At 38.5% G+C, this 18,955-nt stretch overlaps 2 protein-coding genes across 4 annotated transcripts; both read right to left on the bottom strand.

Annotated features, from left to right (window-relative positions):
* Window positions 1–65: 65 nt before the first annotated feature.
* On the bottom strand, window positions 66–1,932 carry LOC136263091 (kelch-like protein 17). The gene is made up of 2 exons (XM_066057570.1): window positions 764–1,932; window positions 66–716 (listed from the first exon to the last, which is right to left on the bottom strand). Exons 1-2 carry the CDS (start codon window positions 1,876–1,878, stop codon window positions 128–130), a joined length of 1,704 nt encoding a protein of 567 aa, XP_065913642.1. The 5' UTR covers window positions 1,879–1,932; the 3' UTR covers window positions 66–127.
* On the bottom strand, window positions 1,911–18,932 carry LOC136263090 (translin-associated factor X-interacting protein 1-like). Of its 3 annotated transcripts, none has more exons than XM_066057567.1 (18): window positions 18,842–18,932; window positions 18,701–18,794; window positions 17,643–17,888; window positions 17,392–17,526; window positions 17,274–17,343; window positions 17,052–17,146; window positions 16,155–16,210; window positions 16,002–16,112; window positions 11,945–12,056; window positions 11,816–11,877; window positions 11,666–11,755; window positions 11,458–11,620; window positions 10,756–10,896; window positions 10,577–10,711; window positions 4,070–4,165; window positions 3,876–4,022; window positions 2,513–2,619; window positions 1,911–2,174 (listed from the first exon to the last, which is right to left on the bottom strand). In XM_066057567.1, exons 1-18 carry the CDS (start codon window positions 18,916–18,918, stop codon window positions 1,967–1,969), a joined length of 2,145 nt encoding a protein of 714 aa, XP_065913639.1. In that variant the 5' UTR covers window positions 18,919–18,932; the 3' UTR covers window positions 1,911–1,966. The 3 variants fall into 3 exon arrangements, 2 of the variants coding, with proteins under 2 accessions (XP_065913639.1, XP_065913641.1); XR_010704458.1 differs by lacking the exons at window positions 1,911–2,174; window positions 2,513–2,619 and adding exons at window positions 2,626–2,873; window positions 2,959–3,109; XM_066057569.1 differs by lacking the exons at window positions 1,911–2,174; window positions 2,513–2,619 and adding an exon at window positions 2,626–3,109.
* Between the last annotated feature and the right edge of the window lie 23 nt (window positions 18,933–18,955).

The following is an 18,955-nucleotide window of genomic DNA, read 5'->3' on the forward strand; positions in this document are numbered from 1 at the left end:
CTGATAGCGCGGCGTCCGCCTTATACTATGATTTTGACCCCATTTGGGGGTCAGACCAAAACATGTAAAACTATTGGAAGAGGAAGGCTCCTCATTAACTATCATTTCATTACAATTATTATAAAAACTAAAAAGTACATGTAATCCCAAAATGAGCACGTTTACACATCATTGGTACAACCTGTTCCCACCATGATTCACCAGGTGAGTACCTCTCCACTGAACTGAGAAATTGTCCATTAAATCCTCCACAGCAATAGATATAGCTATCATGAGCAACTACACCAACTGCTGACCTTGCACAAGACAAAGGAGCACTGGGCGACCACTTGTCTAATTCAACATCGTACACCTCAACATCATTCAAATATTTCTTACCATCATAACCACCCACAACATATATAAGACCAGCAAGTGTTGCTGCTCCAAACACTGATCTCTTTATAGTCATTGGAGCCATAGCTGACCATTGGTCCAAGCCTGGATTATAACATTCCACTGAGTCCAGTCTGTAATTACCATTGTGACCGCCAATAGCAAACAATGACCCTGTTAGTTCCACTACTCTATGGTACATCCTAGCTGTACTCATTGGCTGTATGAATGTCCATAAGTCACTGACTGGATCATACCTTTCCACTGAATTGAGCACACTACAATTATCACTACCTCCAATAGCATATATTAGCCCATACAGTATAGCGACATCATGGTACCTGTCGTACAACATTATTAATAACCTTTTACTATCTGTGCTGCTTACCTTCGAGCAGAGTTCATGGCTGACACACAACTCCACTTGGCCTCTCTCATATTGTAACAGTAAACTGTAGAAAGGGGACCATTCTTGTCAGTGTAGCCCCCAACAATAAACAAGTTCTCTTGTAACATGCAAACACCAACTGCATATCTATTCTGTTGCAACTTAGCACATTCACACCATGAGTCCGTTTGTGGATTATACTGCTCCAAGCCAGCAAGACTTCCACAACCATTCAGCCCACCAGCACATAACACAACACTTTGGAGACCTGATGGATTACGAGGTCTTGCTCGAGGACTGGACTTCAACGTTGCACGTTTGTCAGGACAAGTCTTGTAGATATAAGCCTCCTGAAGGAATTCTTGACAACGTGTCTCTAATTGTATTAGTTCTTCTGTCTCCACTCTCTGTTTAAGATAAGTCATTGAGACAAATGGGAACCGTACATAACTCAACATATTAACAAACTGACATTGTCTGTGCTCCACGTCGTGTTTTACCCATTTCACAACTGCTTCAAATGCTTCCTCCTCCTTCATAACCTTCAGCTCATCCATGGATAGTAAGCACTCTAGTTGGTCACTGGAGAGAGCTACAAACTCTTCACTATCAACAACTTGAGAGAAATGGTCACACACAAATTGTGTACATAGCTTGTACAATCGCTCACAACCATACAACTCCGCATATGCTCGTAAACTAAGACAATTAGTTGGTGATAATTGATCCTCAAGATGTAGACTACATTCATCAAACAAACTGACAATTCCTAGCCGATCACTAGCACACAACAAAGCTAATATCCTACTCGCTGGTAGCTCTAACTGACTGGCATAACAATAAGTGACTACAGCACGTAAAATGTCTCCCTCAACTTCCCAAATCTTCACTGCACCAGTAGTAACACCTTCTGACAAGTTCGTTGTGAACATCGCGTGGAAGTAAGGACAATTGGCGGCCAACACCACCCTGTGTGCTCTGACTAGCTCGCCATCTTCACTCTCCAGCGTGACATCACATAGAATGTTATCTTTCTGCATAATACGAAGTGATGTGGACACGAAACTTCCCCGATCCTCGTTAGAGAAATATACCACCCCGTTATCTGTTTCCATCCTTCTCGCGCAACCGCTTATTATCACGTGACTCAAGAGGGCGTTACATGTTTACTAAATAAAAATCTATGGTCATACACTCATATGGCTATACAGCTTCATTATAAACAGATTTAGCAATAGGACTAGTTAGTAATCTCTCAGCAATTTGATCCACAGGTATCATCAGATTATCCTCTACTAACTGACCAGTGGAGATGGAGAAAGCTATACCAACAGCTTGATCTACTTCAGCCTCTGGTTTACTGGGGTCCAATACTGATAGTGCATTTCTTAGCTGACCAACTGATATCTCACTGGAATGACACAAAACAATTACAATAATGACAGGATTATGTATTGCTAATATGGACAACATTATCAAGGTGTGCTGAAGTGTTCCAGTGTTGGGAGGTTTTAGGCCTTATTTAGCTATAGTCTTCAAACACAGCCACACCCACAGGTGCTCAACAGAAGGATTGTTAACACTCTATGCTTCGTAGTTACGGACATAAGCCGGGCCATAGTAACTACATGAACACAGGTCATATATAGTAACCATGAACACAGGCCATATATAGTAACCACATGAACACAGGCCATATAGAGCAACTACATGAACAGCAGCTTATAAACTGTATTGATGAGTACATACCTCTTATGAGCAAAATGTTTCAAGATATCATTAACAAATGTCTTTGTTTCAGCTCTGGACTGCTCCAATAATAACAGCACAAATGGTGATGGGTGTCCATTATCATCCTATGGTATGACATGGTGAGTAATGAGTATACATTAGTAACTGGTTAGTATACTGGACTAGCCAGATAGTATACTAATAGGGTGTGTGATAAGGTGCCATGCGTTATACAAAGAGAAACAGATGAACTTGGAAGTGTTGTATCATAACTTCACAATACACCCTTCAACACTCTCCTCAGTATATATACCAAAACAGCCAATCAAAGTCCAGCCTCCATAACAGCAATGGTAAAAAAAAAGAAGTGAAATCCGTGCTGCCAAGAAATGGTAGTTAATGGCAAAAATATTAATTACAACAAGGTTGCATTCAGCACCAAATTTAAAAATTTTGCCGCTAACCTACTATCACAGCCATTTCTTCACTGCCACCTTGAATTTTCACATCTTTCACCATGGCTTTTTACAGCTTAGCTGTTTTGGTGTAGTTATCACTTCTTTTTGTACTTGAGTACTCCAAAGTTGGCCTATAGCCATTGGGGCTTCTTTTTACCTGTATTAAAAGGAGTCTGTAGCATTCGCATTTGAAAATTATTCAAGTTTGTTATTACTGATATACCATTGTAAATATCACATAAACTCTCCTCTACAGGTTAGCTTGTTTGTAGCTGAAGGGTGATTTGTTTGTATAGCTGAACTCTCTACAGGGTGGCTTGTTTGTAGCTGATCTCTCTATAGGATGACTTGTTTGTAGCTGAACTCTCTACAGGGTGATTTGTTTGTAACTGAATTCTCCAGGTCACACTAGAGAGTTCAGCTAGGCAACAAATCATCGTGTAGAGAGTTTGTCTACAAACAATCCACCCTGTAGAACAAACAAGTCACACCATGTAGTGATAATGCATTTGTTTTTATAGTAAGTTTTGCTAAGTGTGCAAAAAGACAAAGTAGAGGGGGGAAAAAAAACAAAGAAAAACCCATAACTTGGCTAGGGTGATTTTATTCAAATTTGGTATTTGAGCTCCCCTACCAGGTGGCAACCCTACTGTAAATTTTGTTGTAAATCAGATAAGAGATCATAGAACTACATACGTATGTCACGATCCTGTAAATACACTGACAATATGGTGTGCGCCAGCTTCTTGGGCCATTGGGCCACTATACACACTATACGCTATTGTGTGTCTTGACTATGAATTGTTGATATAACTGGTTAGCATACTGAACTATCTGGTGGTTATACTAGACATTACACGGTTAGTGCACTGGACTAACTGATTAGTATACTAGACATTACACAGTTAGTATACTAGACTAACTGGTGATAGTGCAGTGATGAAGTTGATAGTGGTGGAGTTGATTGAAGATTGTTTAGCTGTAGCAATTAAACTAGCCATTGACTCTGATGACTTGTGAGGTAGACAGGAACACAAACATGACTGAAAACTGTCCACACTCATTACACCCTGTATATAACAATACTAACATGATGAGCTGTTAGTATAGGGTATACCTCTTCATGAGTTGTTTCATTTAATGCTTCAGTTAGTTTAGCTTGTGTGTTGAACCAAGATGTGATCACTGACTCATCTATTTCCCCTGACAACACCTATTACATACCACGTTACACACTATGTTACACTACATGTTACAATACATGTTATACACCATGTTACATACCATATTACAATACATGTTATACACCATGTTACACTACATGTTACACTACATGTTACACTACATGTTACAATACATGTTATACACCATGTTACACATCATATTACAATACATGTTATACACCATGTTACACACCATATTACAATACGTGTTATACACCATGTTACACTACATGTTATACACCATGTTACACTACATGTTATACACCATGTTACACTACATGTTACAATATATGTTATACACCATGTTATACACCATGTTACACTACATGTTACAATATATGTTATACACCATGTTACACACCATATTACAATACGTGTTATACACCATGTTACACTACATGTTATACACCATGTTACACTACATGTTACAACATATGTTATACACCATGTTATACACCATGTTACACTACATGTTACACTACATGTTATACACCATGTTACACTACATGTTACAATATATGTTATACACCATGTTACACTACATGTTATACACCATGTTACACTACATGTTACAATATATGTTATACACCATGTTACACACCATGTTACACTACATGTTACAATACATGTTACACTACATGTTACACTACATGTTACAATACATGTTATACACCATGTTACACTACATGTTACAATACATGTTACACACCATCAGTGTTGGGAGTAACGCGCTACTTATGTAACGCGTTATGTAATATTATTACTTTTGTGGTAACAAAGTAATATAACGAAATACGCTATAAAAACAGGTAATATAACTCAAGTTACTTTACTTGCAAATGTAACTCGTTACCTAAGTAATATAGTTACTGTAACGAATCTAATATAACGTAATATTATTACTAAAAGTAACGAAGTTACTAATCTCGTTTGTAACCCACTGAGTAACGCCTAGCCACAACGAAGTAATGAAGCCTACTAAGTGAGGCTTATTCACCAGCTACTTACTTATATCAAGACTTGCACATTGTCCAACAACGCAATCATGTCACGTGATAAGGTGGTAGTTTCACACGTGACAGCTTAAGGCTATGGACACAAAGTAATATAATATGTAATATTATTACAGTTACTTTATTTTATGGGTAATATGTAACTGTAACTAAATAGTTCAGCTGCAAGTAATATGTAATATGTAACTAGTTACTTTTAAAAAGTAACTTGCCCAACACTGCACACCATGTTACACTACATGTTACACTACATGTTATACACCATGTTACACTACATGTTACACTACATGTTATACACCATGTTACACTACATGTTACACTACATGTTATACACCATGTTACACTACATGTTACAATATATGTTATACACCATGTTACACACCATGTTACACTACATGTTACAATACATGTTATACACCATGCTACACAAGTAGAAGGAATTTTAAGCTGGATTAGGGATCAAAACACAACAAAAAGGCAGGGAAACAAGGGAACATATGAAAGTTGTGAAACCAGGAAGGTTGCCTATACCTGCAGATATACTAGTGGACATCTAATCCCTACCCTTCAGTCTATATATAACCATGACTGAATTAGGGATTAAATGTCCACTAGTATATCTGCAGGTATAGGCAACCTTCCTGGTTTCACAACTTTCATCTGTTCCCTTGTTTCCCTGCTTTTTTGTTCTTTGATCCCTAATCCAGCTTAAAATTCCTAATTTTTCCTTCTACTTGTTTGTTTATTTTTTAAATAACACAATTATGACTACTGAATCCACGTGTACCACATTAAAAGAAAGAATGGTGCCAGGCATTCCATAACTTTTGCATCTGAACGTGCACCCCAATAATCAATTATGCACTGAAAAGTGAGGTGGCCATTACGCTTTGTTTGTAGCTATGCTCCACTCGTTACACAGTGTTACAAACAAAGAACAGTACAAGAAACTTCTCAAATACAGTGGCTACGAAAAATGCAGGCAAAAAGCATGACACAGCCAGAGGGAAGCCATATCACGCTATCACAAATCGACACCTTGCGTTGTCAGCGAAAAGAACTGGAACACAAAGGAGGACAAAGGTAAGTCCATGATACCTGCATTGTACGTACTGCGGTTGGTGAAAAGGTACGTCTTGGGACGAAGCGACATCGAATAGTGAAAAAATCAAGCCCGTAGCCTTATCCATTGTCGAGTTATGCTTGGCTGAAGGCATCAGTTAGTTATTGTAAAGTTGGGTTGTTAAGCACATGCGCTTATAATTTTTTGGAGAAAACTTTTTGTAAAAATCATACTATCTGTTAGGTGCATATTCCTAATAAATAATTATGGTGAGTGTAACACAGATTCCAGTCACAACTAACCCATCAGAAATCATCACTATAATATAAATAAAGCATTGCTGGATCATAATTCATCTAGGAAGCCTACAGTGAGTAATTTTAACACTAATTCGATCAGGAAGCCGCCATTATTGGTAGTGGTCAGAGCCGCACAAGCCAGTTACTATAAATAGAGAACAGCCACATACAGTAATAAATAGTCTAAATCAGTTATTGCACAAATCCACGGTATCTTCACTAATTTAGAGACCTTCGGAATGGTACACAATCAACTCAGGTGATTAGTGCAATAACCCACAGCCAGAGAATAAAATTTGTGGATGGTTCACTACTGACACATGTACACACGATTTTAGTGCGCACAAAAAGTCATTTGCTTGTGCAATTTTGAGTGGCTTTGTACAATAGAATTGCAAGATGCAATTCCTTTCACTGGTGATATCACATGAAAAACAGCCAATCAGAGAATTTGAAAAAGTATGACCACCTATCATTGGCTGGTTTTCCCATTCAGAATTTTTGTATGACTGACAACTGACATGCACAACACTGTAACAAATTTGTGATGTATTGTCCCTTTAACTGGCAAATATAATTTTATTAGCTAACAAACATGCATGAGTAAAGGCTAAGCTATATGCAACAGAAAAATAATGAAGAAATTTGCAGACATTTGCTATAATTTGTTCATGGCAAAAATGCCAGCTGGAATAGGCATGCCCAGCACGCTTGTTTAGTTACTTTCCAGGTTTTTCTCTGCAAGCACAATGATGTTACCAATTTACAAAAAGTTTGGCATGTAAAAATGGAAACCCAGTGTAATAAATTCTCCCATACATTTTGGGGCAATGTAATAAATGATGTGATATCCCATGACACGTGATAGATACCTTAGATTCCGGACTAGATTTGGAAAGAGCAGAGAATGGCAATTTTAATGAGCTAGAGCAGAAGGTGAACTATTTTAAGGTTGAAAATCGTTTTCTTGTTCTATGGCGAATTGAATGGTGGATATTTGGAGACACTCCATCATTCCGACCTCTAGACCCCCCCGGTAACCCTCATGTGTAGCATTGTGAATTAGCTGTGTAGGTTAGTTTGTGAAATTAAGTCCGTTTTTGTAGCAAACTTCTTCATCACCCATATTATCCCACAAACAAAACAATATTAGTCAGACTACACAAGACTAGAGGTGAACTGGTATTCATGCACAACTAAGATTATTACTGGCAACACTTAACATCATTATCAAGTGTCACATTGTGATGTACGGTGCCTCTTTGCTCATAAACCCATAACCAAACCTTTTTGTGTTTTATGCAAACTCATAGCACAGCAATGCCTTGCCATTGTTCTTACACTATTTCCAGTGTCCACTATACGGCCCAATATGAATATACACTCATGAAGCATGCCAGCAGTTTCCCACACATGTAGGTAGTGTAACCACATTAATAGTTATACTGCAGGTATATACACACTTGTCTTCAAGACTGCAGCCTTTGGGCTCATGTGTACATATTAGTTGTAACATGGACACAAGTGATTTGCCTGAAATATACACACTCGCACTCGGGCTGCACCCTCGTGTTTGTGCATATATTTCAGGTAAATCACAAGTGCCCATGTTACAACTAATATATTCCACTTGGGTGACTCACCTGCAAGTGTGGGAAACTGCAGGAATGCTTCACGAGTGTATTTATATGAGACCATGTGAATTTCGTTTGTGGATAACACCGTAGAGCAACGACAAGGCGTTGTTGAAAGGTTGTATCGACACGAGCATGCAGATCGCTTCGATTGTGGGTATGCAATTAAACACAGGAAGTCCAAATGCGAGCTGAACAGCTCATAATGAAACTTCAGTACACTATAAGCAATCACCACTTTAATCAGACATAAAATGTAAAACCGAGAGAGAGATAGAGAGACAGCAATATACAACATAATTACAGGGGTCTAGACTCAGAGGTACCATGCACTGGATGGACAGTACAGGAGCCCTGGCAAGACTTACACTATTAAATCACAATACAAAAATAATATTTATGGTATGCAGAAAAGTTCAGTTTAAACAAACCGATAGATCCCAGTCCGGGGAGGCTCTAGCATTAAAAATCCTGTACGAGTAGGAGATAGCAACGCGAGCAGCTACTTGCTATACTAGCCATGAATAAACTAAAGCAGTGAAAGTGCCATGCTGTGATACCACAGTTTGCTGTGGTATCACAGCACGGCACTTTTACAAGTTATATACCACACCTGTGGTTGAGATCAAAAATGCCGCGCTGTGGTATATAACTGATATACCACGCTTTGTGGCTACGCTTACCATATACGGTGTAACTTCACACATTCTGCAAAATCCTTATCTAAACGGTAAACAAGTCTCTAATAACAAACGCCTAAATCAACCAACAATTATTCACCTGAGCAATTTTTGATGAACTCTTGTCTCCTTCACTAACTCCTGTCTCCTTCAATAATCGCAAGTAGATGGGCGTGGCACCACTATAGAGTCTAAAACGTCTGATCCATCAAGGATTTCAAGTCCCTAATACTGACAAGCACCTAGAATCATTCACCTGAACAAAGAGGATTTTCAATGAACTCTTGTATCCTTCACTAACTTTTGTCTCCTTCACTAGTCACGAGTAGATGGGCGTGGCACCGCTAAAGAATCTAAAACATCTGATCCACCAAGGATGTCTACTTAACAGGTACTGTTCCACTACAACTTGCTATCTATAATCGTTTCATCTACTGGGGTGTACAATACAACAGTTATAACATGATTACTCGGGATATGACAAAAATACACGCACTCACGCCCTCATGCATATATTTTTGTCATATCCCTTGTAAGCATGTTATAACTATAAAATATTCCTCCTAGGAGGGATATAACTTATATACTACCTCCATTTCTCATTAATGCATTCCTGAACATGCACTGACAGCAGTGCTGGTTTTCCAGTTCGTTGTCGCAAACAGAAATGTAATATGTGCATGTGCAATACAAATTCAAACTGTTCGTGCAGATAAAAGTATCAGTAAAGGAAGTCTTTTGTCGTATTCGGTTGATTAATGACTCACCCTTAGATTATTAGTGTCTATTATGGTATCTAGAACATATTTACATCACGTGCAACATTGCTGGTGAGCATGCGCAAAGTTTATTTTTGACAACAGACCAGAAAATTACTGTACCACTTATACACCTCCTCTTCCCTTTGAAGTGAGGTGTGAAAGTGGTATATATATATATATGTAACACTTTCACACCTCGGAGCTGCCCGGGCTACATTTAGTATGAAATGTAGCTGGGCAGTGACTATATAGACGTTGATGCTGAAATCAATTGTAGGGATCAATTAATACTCACGTGATTAGGATGTACGACTTGGATTTTGCTATGAAAACCACTTAGACAGAGAGCGTTTTGTTATCCTCGCCATTCTACGAGTTGAAAAACGTTGGGCTAAGGTGAAAACTAGTGCTATAGCTTATTTATTCGATTGTTCCGCATGTTTTCGAATACAGATACGCCCCCATCATGAAGCTACCACTCTGTACAGAGTAACCACTCTACAAGCAAGCTTACCTGTCTAGGCCTTTAGTGAACTGCGTAGTTTTCCTGTAAACAATTCAATAGCACTGATTAAAACATTAAACTCGCGTAACAGAAATTCTTCGTGATATCTCTAGGATATGTCCATTTATCATAACCGAACGTAACCAGAACGTATTAGCTGCTGACCCATAATCAAAAATTTTAGGTATGCGTATATAATACATCCAGTGGCTGCACTCATATTGGCTTGGGTGATTGATCGTCCTGTACAGGCTATCAGCTTAACAAGTGTTATATATTAGCTGTAACACGGGGCATTCGGGCTTTGCCTGATATGTATGCCCTCATGCCCGTGCTACAACTATTACATATATATCAGGCAAAGCCCTCATGCCCATGGTATAACTATTACACTACATACAATGTTACACACCATGTTACAATACATGTTACAATACCATACCCACCTCAGTGAACAGAGCAAAGTATGGTTCATGGGCAAAACGGCTACAACAGTCATGCAAGTTATATCCATCTTCAATAGCCTTAACATGTTCCGACCCATTGACTGATAATAAGTAACTGTACAATATCTCATCCAGCTATAACAACACTAAAATATAATGTACAACTAACACGTTAGTACCTGCTTGTCTAGGTTATCAGTACTGGATAACTTGTACCGCCAAAACCCTGATATTAAACGACTTCCTTCATCTTTGTTGATTCTACGATTAGGGACAGCCCCCTCAACTCTAAGGTATACTGGTACATCGTCATCACTACCCTATATTGTTACCATGGAGACAGGATTATGAACAACACTATGCTAGAAACAACAACGAGATGGTACCATTGGTTGGTTAAACTGCTACATATATAAATCAACGAGAGTTAGTATACAGACCCGACAAGCCTGTTACCTATAACACAACTATATGATTGGAAAACTATTATCCCTGAAAAGATTGCTAATAACCCATCACTGACAACAAATCTGTACAAGAGGATCATTATCAACCAAACACTGTATGATCAACCAAACACTGTATGATCATCAATCAAACACTGTATGATATGATCAACTAAACACTGTATGATCAACCAAACACACTGTATGATTAACCAAACACTGTATGATCATCAATCAAACACTGTATGATCAACCAAACACTGTATGGTGTATATGATCATCACTGTATGATCAAATCAATCAATCAATCAATCAATCATGATCATCAACCAAATACTGTATCATCATCATACATGGTGTGCACACATATTGAACAAATGTGGTCACTATTATAAAGGTCATTCTCCCTGCACATACTGACCAGTAAGTAGTTACCTTTCCCTGAAACACTTCTTCCTTAGCAATCTCACTAACATCCACCCCAGCTATCTGAGCCAGTAGAACATCTACTAATTGATCGCTAGATCTCCCATCAACCAGCTCTGCCCACTTCTCAGCCCCTCCCTCTATGTACTCTGCACAACGTGACCACTCTGGCCTGTAATGGTGCTGCTTCCAACAATTTGGTACACTTGCTATTTACCGTGGAGTAGCACTTCTTTTCAGTTTCTCAAAATGTTGTACCATCTCATTTTTCTCACCCATCAACTGCTTGTAAACACCTTGTAATGTGCTACATGATAAAATGATCATTTTATAACAATACAACTAATTCATATAAAATATAACTCACCTGTGTTCACCCATTAAGGTCATGTGACCATTCTTCAGTGTTTCCAACTCTGCCTCCATTGCCTGCATGAGATCACATGATGTCACAAGAAGTCATGTGATGTCACATGAGATCACATGATGTTATTACCTCATAAGCAGCTTGTAGTTGCTCATGTTCCCTACGAGGGACCACATCTCCGTAATCTGCTAACATTTGATTAATACGATGATGGGCTGCCTTCAAGTCTTCTCTTCCACGTCTAACAAGATGAAGACATGTAACAGTCAGTAAGTTACTACTTGAGTAACTATTAATGTAGTATATTTATTATTTCAATCATTCCATCAGTCAAAATGCACAATTAAATTATTCATGTCCATAAAACTATTAATACATAGTTCTAATAATAACATCATCACCCTTGTAGTTATTACTGTATATGGGAACACATAGTTCTAATAATAACATCAGTTACTACTGTATATGGGAACACATAGACTCTCGGTTATCCGACCATCGTTTATCTGAAATTGGAAATGACTGTTCTATTAGAGTATTTTGAGCACATGTATATGTTCTATTAGAGTAGCTCTGTATATAAATGTATGGGCTTCATTATCTAAACACTTTTATCATTTCCTGAGACACATTGGCGTTCAAGGGTCCACTGATAAAGTACAATACAATTTCATGTTTACTACATAACTTTGGTGAGGGGTCAGTTACTCCACGAAATAATTATCGTTGACAAAAGGGCTGGAATACGAAATTTGCGAAATGTCAGCATTTCTGGATATTCTCTGTATAACTCAGTATAACTGTCGTCATGTGATAAACAACATCTTTCATGGCTTCCCATGTACAGCATGGAGCTGTAAAGAGAAGAATTCCTGAAATCTGATCTTTTTTTTGTGGTGAAATTTGGAAATATGAATTTTTTGAAATTTGAAATATCATCTGAGTAACCGACTGCTCAACCTGTGGTTTGTTATCGTTAAGTACGGTAGTACTTTATAAGTAGGGATCAGTAAGAAATCATACAGCTTCGTAATATTTCGCACTGTAAAAATAGCCTTGCCAAACATTTTTCCAGAAAAAAAAATACAAAAACACCTGAATGCATTAGTACAGCTGTAATGATGCTGTACCATAGCGAAAATCAACTGTTCCAACGTACAATGAATTTTAAAAAAAATGAAATTCATCTGCATTTCATCTGCCTGCCGGCCTGCCATAAGACCCAGTAGCGCTAGGTGTACGGCTCCAGAAATTTCAGGCTGCCAAAGTAATGATGGCAGATTAACGAATTTATTGTTTCGATTACATTTTGACCACTACACCATGCCGTTCCCTTTCATCATTCATAGGCCTTCTCCTTCTTCCCGAAAGATAATGGATAGTTGCAGTAGGCTTATCTGCACACGTGATTTTTGCACACTAACATGTCAACCATAGTAAAATGAGAGTGTACGGGTGTAGTATTCAAAGAGTTGTTGTCTTAACATCATGTAGTCATTTTAGCTATGGTATAACCAGTTTAGTTTTTAGTTCTGATCATGCCTCTGACAGGAGCAAAGAAAAAACGTTACAACAAAAAGTACTATTATTCTTATGAAATGTTGTGATCATGTAATATAGCTAGCAAGCTAGACATAAAGTGAACAAACTAGCTATTAAAAATATTTTAGGAAGTAGGGATCGATATAATACACATGCTATAAAAAGTAAGGAAACAAGCTCAAATATGTTACACCTGAAATGAGACACGCAACAAAATGTAAGGAAACAAGTCCAACAAGATTAGATGGCTACTTGCTAAAATGAGACACATATTAATGTCTACTTTTAGCTAACATCTTGAAATGGGACTAACCACATCAAATTAGCCTATATAGATCATATCAGTATTGGTAAAGTTCAGAAAGTTAAATCGGTACATCTCTAGTCTGAAGGCATCAGGCAGGCAGGCGGGCGGGCGGGCGGGCAGGCAGGCAGTAGAAAATTCCACTGAACAAAAAAATTAAAATAACCTATTGGAAACATCTTCAGTTCATACAGAAGGCACTTTTGGGCTTGGTTAGAATTCACCAACACTGCCAAGATACCATGAAGGTTTGTTAGGATAGTTTCTGGTCAATGTTTTTCGTGAGAAAATGCAAACCCCTAATTATACTGTATGATGGTCAGACCCCTTGACCAAGTGACTTATTAACCCTCAGGCCCTATTAGCAGCCTTGCAACACTTGGACACTACAGCCTCAGGCCTTCAGGTCACTTTGGTCTTGGTCTAATGGCCATCGTAGCTATATTTCTAATAAAATAGAAACCTTGCAGTTGCAGGAGACAAAGCAGGTTGACCAAATCCAAACAACATCGAATGCCCTTGATAGACATACAGCCAATCCTACTCAACAAGTGCCTGATCGCAAATCCAATGTTGTTTTGTATGGTATCAATGAATGTTCTTCAAGGACATCTAGACACAAAAGACAACAGAATGATGTTAAAGCCATTTTAGAAACCCTTAGTAGTATAAAGGTTCAGATAAACCCTCAACTGCTTTCGTCTTGGGAAATTCAAACAGAATCAATCTAGGCCACAGCCCATCTTAATTAAACTCCAACGTACCATGGACGTAAATACAATTTTAGCAAACAAAAGTTCCTTACCTTCCCCACTGATTATCAAACCTGATATGTCACCACAAGAAAGAGCAATAGAGTCAGTTTTACTAAAGGAAAGATGGTCCCTAATCAAGACTGGTCATAACCGTAAACAATTCAAACTTAGCAACAATCATATTTTTGTCAACAACCAACTTCATGGAGAAGTTATTAATGCAGTTTTTAAATGCTCTTTATCTACAGCTTCGGATTCATCAACTCAACCAATGGACATAACACACACACAACAACCGCGCTCACAGGAGCATGACTGCTCAGCTACAAGTAGTTACAATGCTTCAAATTTCCAAAATCCCAATCATACTAAACTAAAAATCTTGAGTTTAAATTGTTGTAGTGTACGCAGTTCCGGAAAAAGAGCTCATTTCCAAGCCTTAATTGATGAACACAACCCTCATATTATTTGTGGCTGTGAATCACATCTTGATAGTTCTTATTACAACGCTGAAATTTTTCCTTCTACATATACTGTATTAAGAAAGGATCGAGTAGAGGGTGTTGGAGGTGTATTCTCATGCATTAAGGAAGGCCTAGATGTATCTGAAGAACCTGAATTGGATGTAAATGCTGAAATCATTTGGGCAAAAGTGGCTCCTTCTAAAAGAGCTCCCATTTATGTTTGCTCATTTTATCGTCCACCAGACCTGTCCATTGACCCCAATTGGGATTATCTTTGCACACTCTTACACGTCGGTTTACTAATTATTATCATAGATATTATATACTACGTACCCGAGATTGCATACCGACTTCGTTAACACTTATCAACACTGCCAATCCGCATTGTACTTCAATATACGGTCTTCTGTTAGTAATCGTAAATGTTTCTCGTAAAACTGGCCACCTCCTGGCGATTTTATTAATACGAAAGATTTAACCTCTTCAACATTATGTAAACAGTAAAAGGATACACTAGAACACTTCTCAATAGACTAAATTACCAGGAAAACACTTGAAATACAGCATAAACATCGTGCAAGTGATTTTACAAGCCTCAAACTCGCCACCATATTTCATCGAATAACGACTAAAAAAACCAAGCTGCAATCGTCATGCCTATCTTAAATCATTCGTCTGCATCCACTCAACCAACAGCATCATAGTAAGTGACATATTTAGCCATTTAACAAGAGATGAGATCCCCAAACACCTTCCAACAATACGAAGCAGATACCACTATTTTACCACTCAGCTCATGCCGATTTTCTGGCTTTAACACTTAGCCGGTCAGAATCTGTCCTCTAGCCATTGGAACTGTAGAGGGTAGCAGATATGATGCTGTTGAGCTCCAGTACTATGCCGCCTAGTGAAACACTTGCGTGGTGACACTACAAAGGAAAAGTGTTAACGAGTACAACGAGGATCGTTCCTTTGAAAGCCTGCGGTATGCAATCCCGGGTACGTAGTATATACTATCTATGCTATCATTTAGTAACACTACTACACTACTAATAAATAGGACAAAAGTGCATTACTAGTAAAACACCTTAATAGAACACACAGGCAAGCATAACACTTACTGTAACTTTAGCTTTAGTACCACAGGGTCTTCCCTTTCTTCCATAGTCTCTTCAGCTTTCTGTTCTTGTTGTCTAAACTTGAGATCGTTAATATCAGAAATCAGCAACTTCCTAATATACTAATAATAACAATAACCAGCTAACAATACTCACCTTGCATCAGCTTCATTCTTGTATTGTTCATATTGGATGGTCAGCTCTGCTTGTAGCTACAATATCATTAATACCAGTAAGTAACCCCACCCACCCCTGCAAAATATGCACTATCCCCACCCACCCCTGTAACATGTACACTAGCCCCACCCACCCCTGCAACATATACACAGTAGCCTCACCCACCCATGAAACATGTGCACTATCCCCACCCACCCCTGCAACATGTACACACTAGCCCCACCCCTGCAAAATGTGTACTAGCCCCACCCACCCCTGTAACATGCATCAAATCCTATGGACAAGGGAGCATGTAACTTCGTAAAGAGCAAATTCAAGCATGGCTGCCATGTACTATATAAAAATAACCTTTAAAATTTCCTAATTAGGATATTATGCAGAGGTGCATGCTCGAATACGTTACGTTTCCACTGTGACAAAGCGAAGCTATGGAAACAAAGTTCAATGGCATGATGGAGGAATAGTAGCACAGGCTTAGCAGGACAGTCTTTCTACAGTGGATAATCACGCAAAATTACTTTGCTTGACTATTCCAAGCTTTACCTTTGACTCAACGATCTTACTTACCTTCACACTAGATGATGGAGTAGCAGCCCATTCAGTGCATCCCTGTTGCACGTAAGAATGATGTAACCAATTATATACATATTAACACTGGACACCATGTTTGAATTTCGCCAGTAGTATTGGTAGTGTATGGAGTTACATACTCCGTTGTCCATAGGATTCAATGCATTCCTGCTAGCCCCACCCACCCTGCAATATGTACACTAGCCCCACCCACCCCTGCAACATGTACACACTAGCCTCAGTCACCCCTGTAACATGTACACTAGCCCCACCCACCCCTGTAACATGTACACTAGCCCCACACACCTTATCAACTTGTGATCTCAATGATAATTCTGTTTCCCTCAATCTGTCAATAACAGATAATAACCTCCTGTTCTCCAATCTTGCTTCTTCTAACTCTGCAGTACAAACAACATTGATCACTAAATACTGAATAATACACTAAACAAATTACACAGCAGATTTTGTACAAGCAATTTTAGTTGAAATCCCTTATTGTGCACCAAATAACAATGGTAAGATTACCTGCTTTTTCAGCATCTCTCATAGCAAGCACCTTACGATTACACTCCTCCTTGACAGAGTAGAGATGTGTCTAACAATGTAACACATTAACATTATCAACTTGTGTTAGATAATTTACCTTCAGTGGCTCCAGTTCTGCTATTTGTTGTTGTAAGTAATTAACGTATAAATCATATTCATTCTTAATAGCTGAAAGAAGTGGCTTATAGGTCTTGAAGTCTTCCATTAAATGCTCGAAAACTTCACGATGAGCCTAGGTACAAATATAACATATGTAGTGACACATGCACAGACGCATGCACGCACGCACGCACACATACACTACACATTCACGTTCGCTCGCACGCACGCACACACACACATACTGACTTGAACTCTTAGTTCACACGGGCCACTAGAAGGACAGCCCAGTAGCCGTAGTTCTTTCTGCAAGAATTCTTCCAAGTGTTCCAGGAACTTTGGTTTGGGAACGGTAGGTGTAACCCGTCCACCTAACGTTGACTGGTAAGAAGTGACCATTTTGCTTCTTCTACCACTTGAACTATTGGAGGCCACTGGTTTAAGTGAGTTGACTGGCCATGAGTCCAACTGACCAGGAGGGATCTCCTGCTCTGACTAATAACAAATAAATCACAACTTAATAACAACAACTAAACCAGTGTTTACCCTCCAATTCCTAACTGGTAAAGGATATTATGTTACTATCTATAGGCCAAGAAGAATATCTCCTGCTCTGACTTATATAACAAATAAGTCACATTAGACTATTATACATAACCTGGTCTTTCTTGTACTTTAAACAGGCTTGTTACTGTGGTAGGCCTACAATGCTTTTTTGTCATCACTGAGTACGAACTATCAATTGAAATATTTAAGCGGCAGGGAGTCCACTCAGCTTATACTAATTTTCAGTGGAGCCCGAAAACACCGAACATACAGAAATATATACCAATTGATTATTTGTTTAACCTCATGGTAGTCGGCAAAAGCCGTTCTTCCCTATCTGAGTACATACAGCTACAATACACAACAAAACAACTACAACCATACTGATAATACAAGCTACACAACCATACTGATAATACAAGCTACACAACCATACTGATAATACAAGCTACACAACCATACTGATAATACAAGCTACACAACCATACTGATAATACAAGCTACACAACCATATTGATAATACAAGATAAGCTACAAGTAAAAGTCCTTAACAGCTAGGGGATGTAAATTCACCAAAACAATTAAATGCAGCAAGAAATAACACACTTAATAAAGATGATAAAGTGGAAGCCTACACAACGTTTGAGGACAATTATAAAATTGTTCCACGCGAATTCGTTCTGCATTATTATTGTGAAATCGTTTGCTTGTTGATATAATCTACCATTAAAAGGGTCCCGTGTTCCCACTGAACAGATTACCTGTATTATCGATGCTGGTGGTAAGTTGTAGAGGGTGTTAGGAGATTTACTGAGCGAGTAAGACAGTCCGTGTACTTTAACCTTACTCCTTCCGCTATACCGTGATGATAATAAATTTGTCAACATCAACAATTCGCTCACTCAGAGATCTTGGGTAGTAGCCTGTTACTCAAGTTTACAGGTAAAGAACGTCGTGACCTGCCCGTGTCTACCGCCATTTTATTTACTGATATTGCCATGGAAACGAATACTATA

Source organism: Dysidea avara, chromosome 8 (genome assembly GCF_963678975.1).
Source record: "Dysidea avara chromosome 8, odDysAvar1.4, whole genome shotgun sequence".
NCBI lineage: Eukaryota > Metazoa > Porifera > Demospongiae > Dictyoceratida > Dysideidae > Dysidea > Dysidea avara.

What these genes read in the sequence shown, in the direction of transcription:
- LOC136263091 (XM_066057570.1), bottom strand. Translation starts at nt 1,878, where the DNA reads ATGGAAACAGATAACGGGGTGGTATATTTCTCTAACGAGGATCGGGGA. An exon ending in GCCATGAACTCTGCTCGAAG is followed by an intron (nt 717 to 763) that starts GTAAGCAGCACA and finishes GTTGTACGACAG; the next exon opens with GTACCATGATGTCGCTATAC.
- LOC136263090 (XM_066057567.1), bottom strand. Translation starts at nt 18,918, where the DNA reads ATGGCGGTAGACACGGGCAGGTCACGACGTTCTTTACCTGTAAACTTG. An exon ending in AAGAATGAAGCTGATGCAAG is followed by an intron (nt 16,113 to 16,154) that starts GTGAGTATTGTT and finishes TTAGTATATTAG; the next exon opens with GAAGTTGCTGATTTCTGATA. An exon ending in AAAAGAAGTGCTACTCCACG is followed by an intron (nt 11,621 to 11,665) that starts GTAAATAGCAAG and finishes GCACCATTACAG; the next exon opens with GCCAGAGTGGTCACGTTGTG.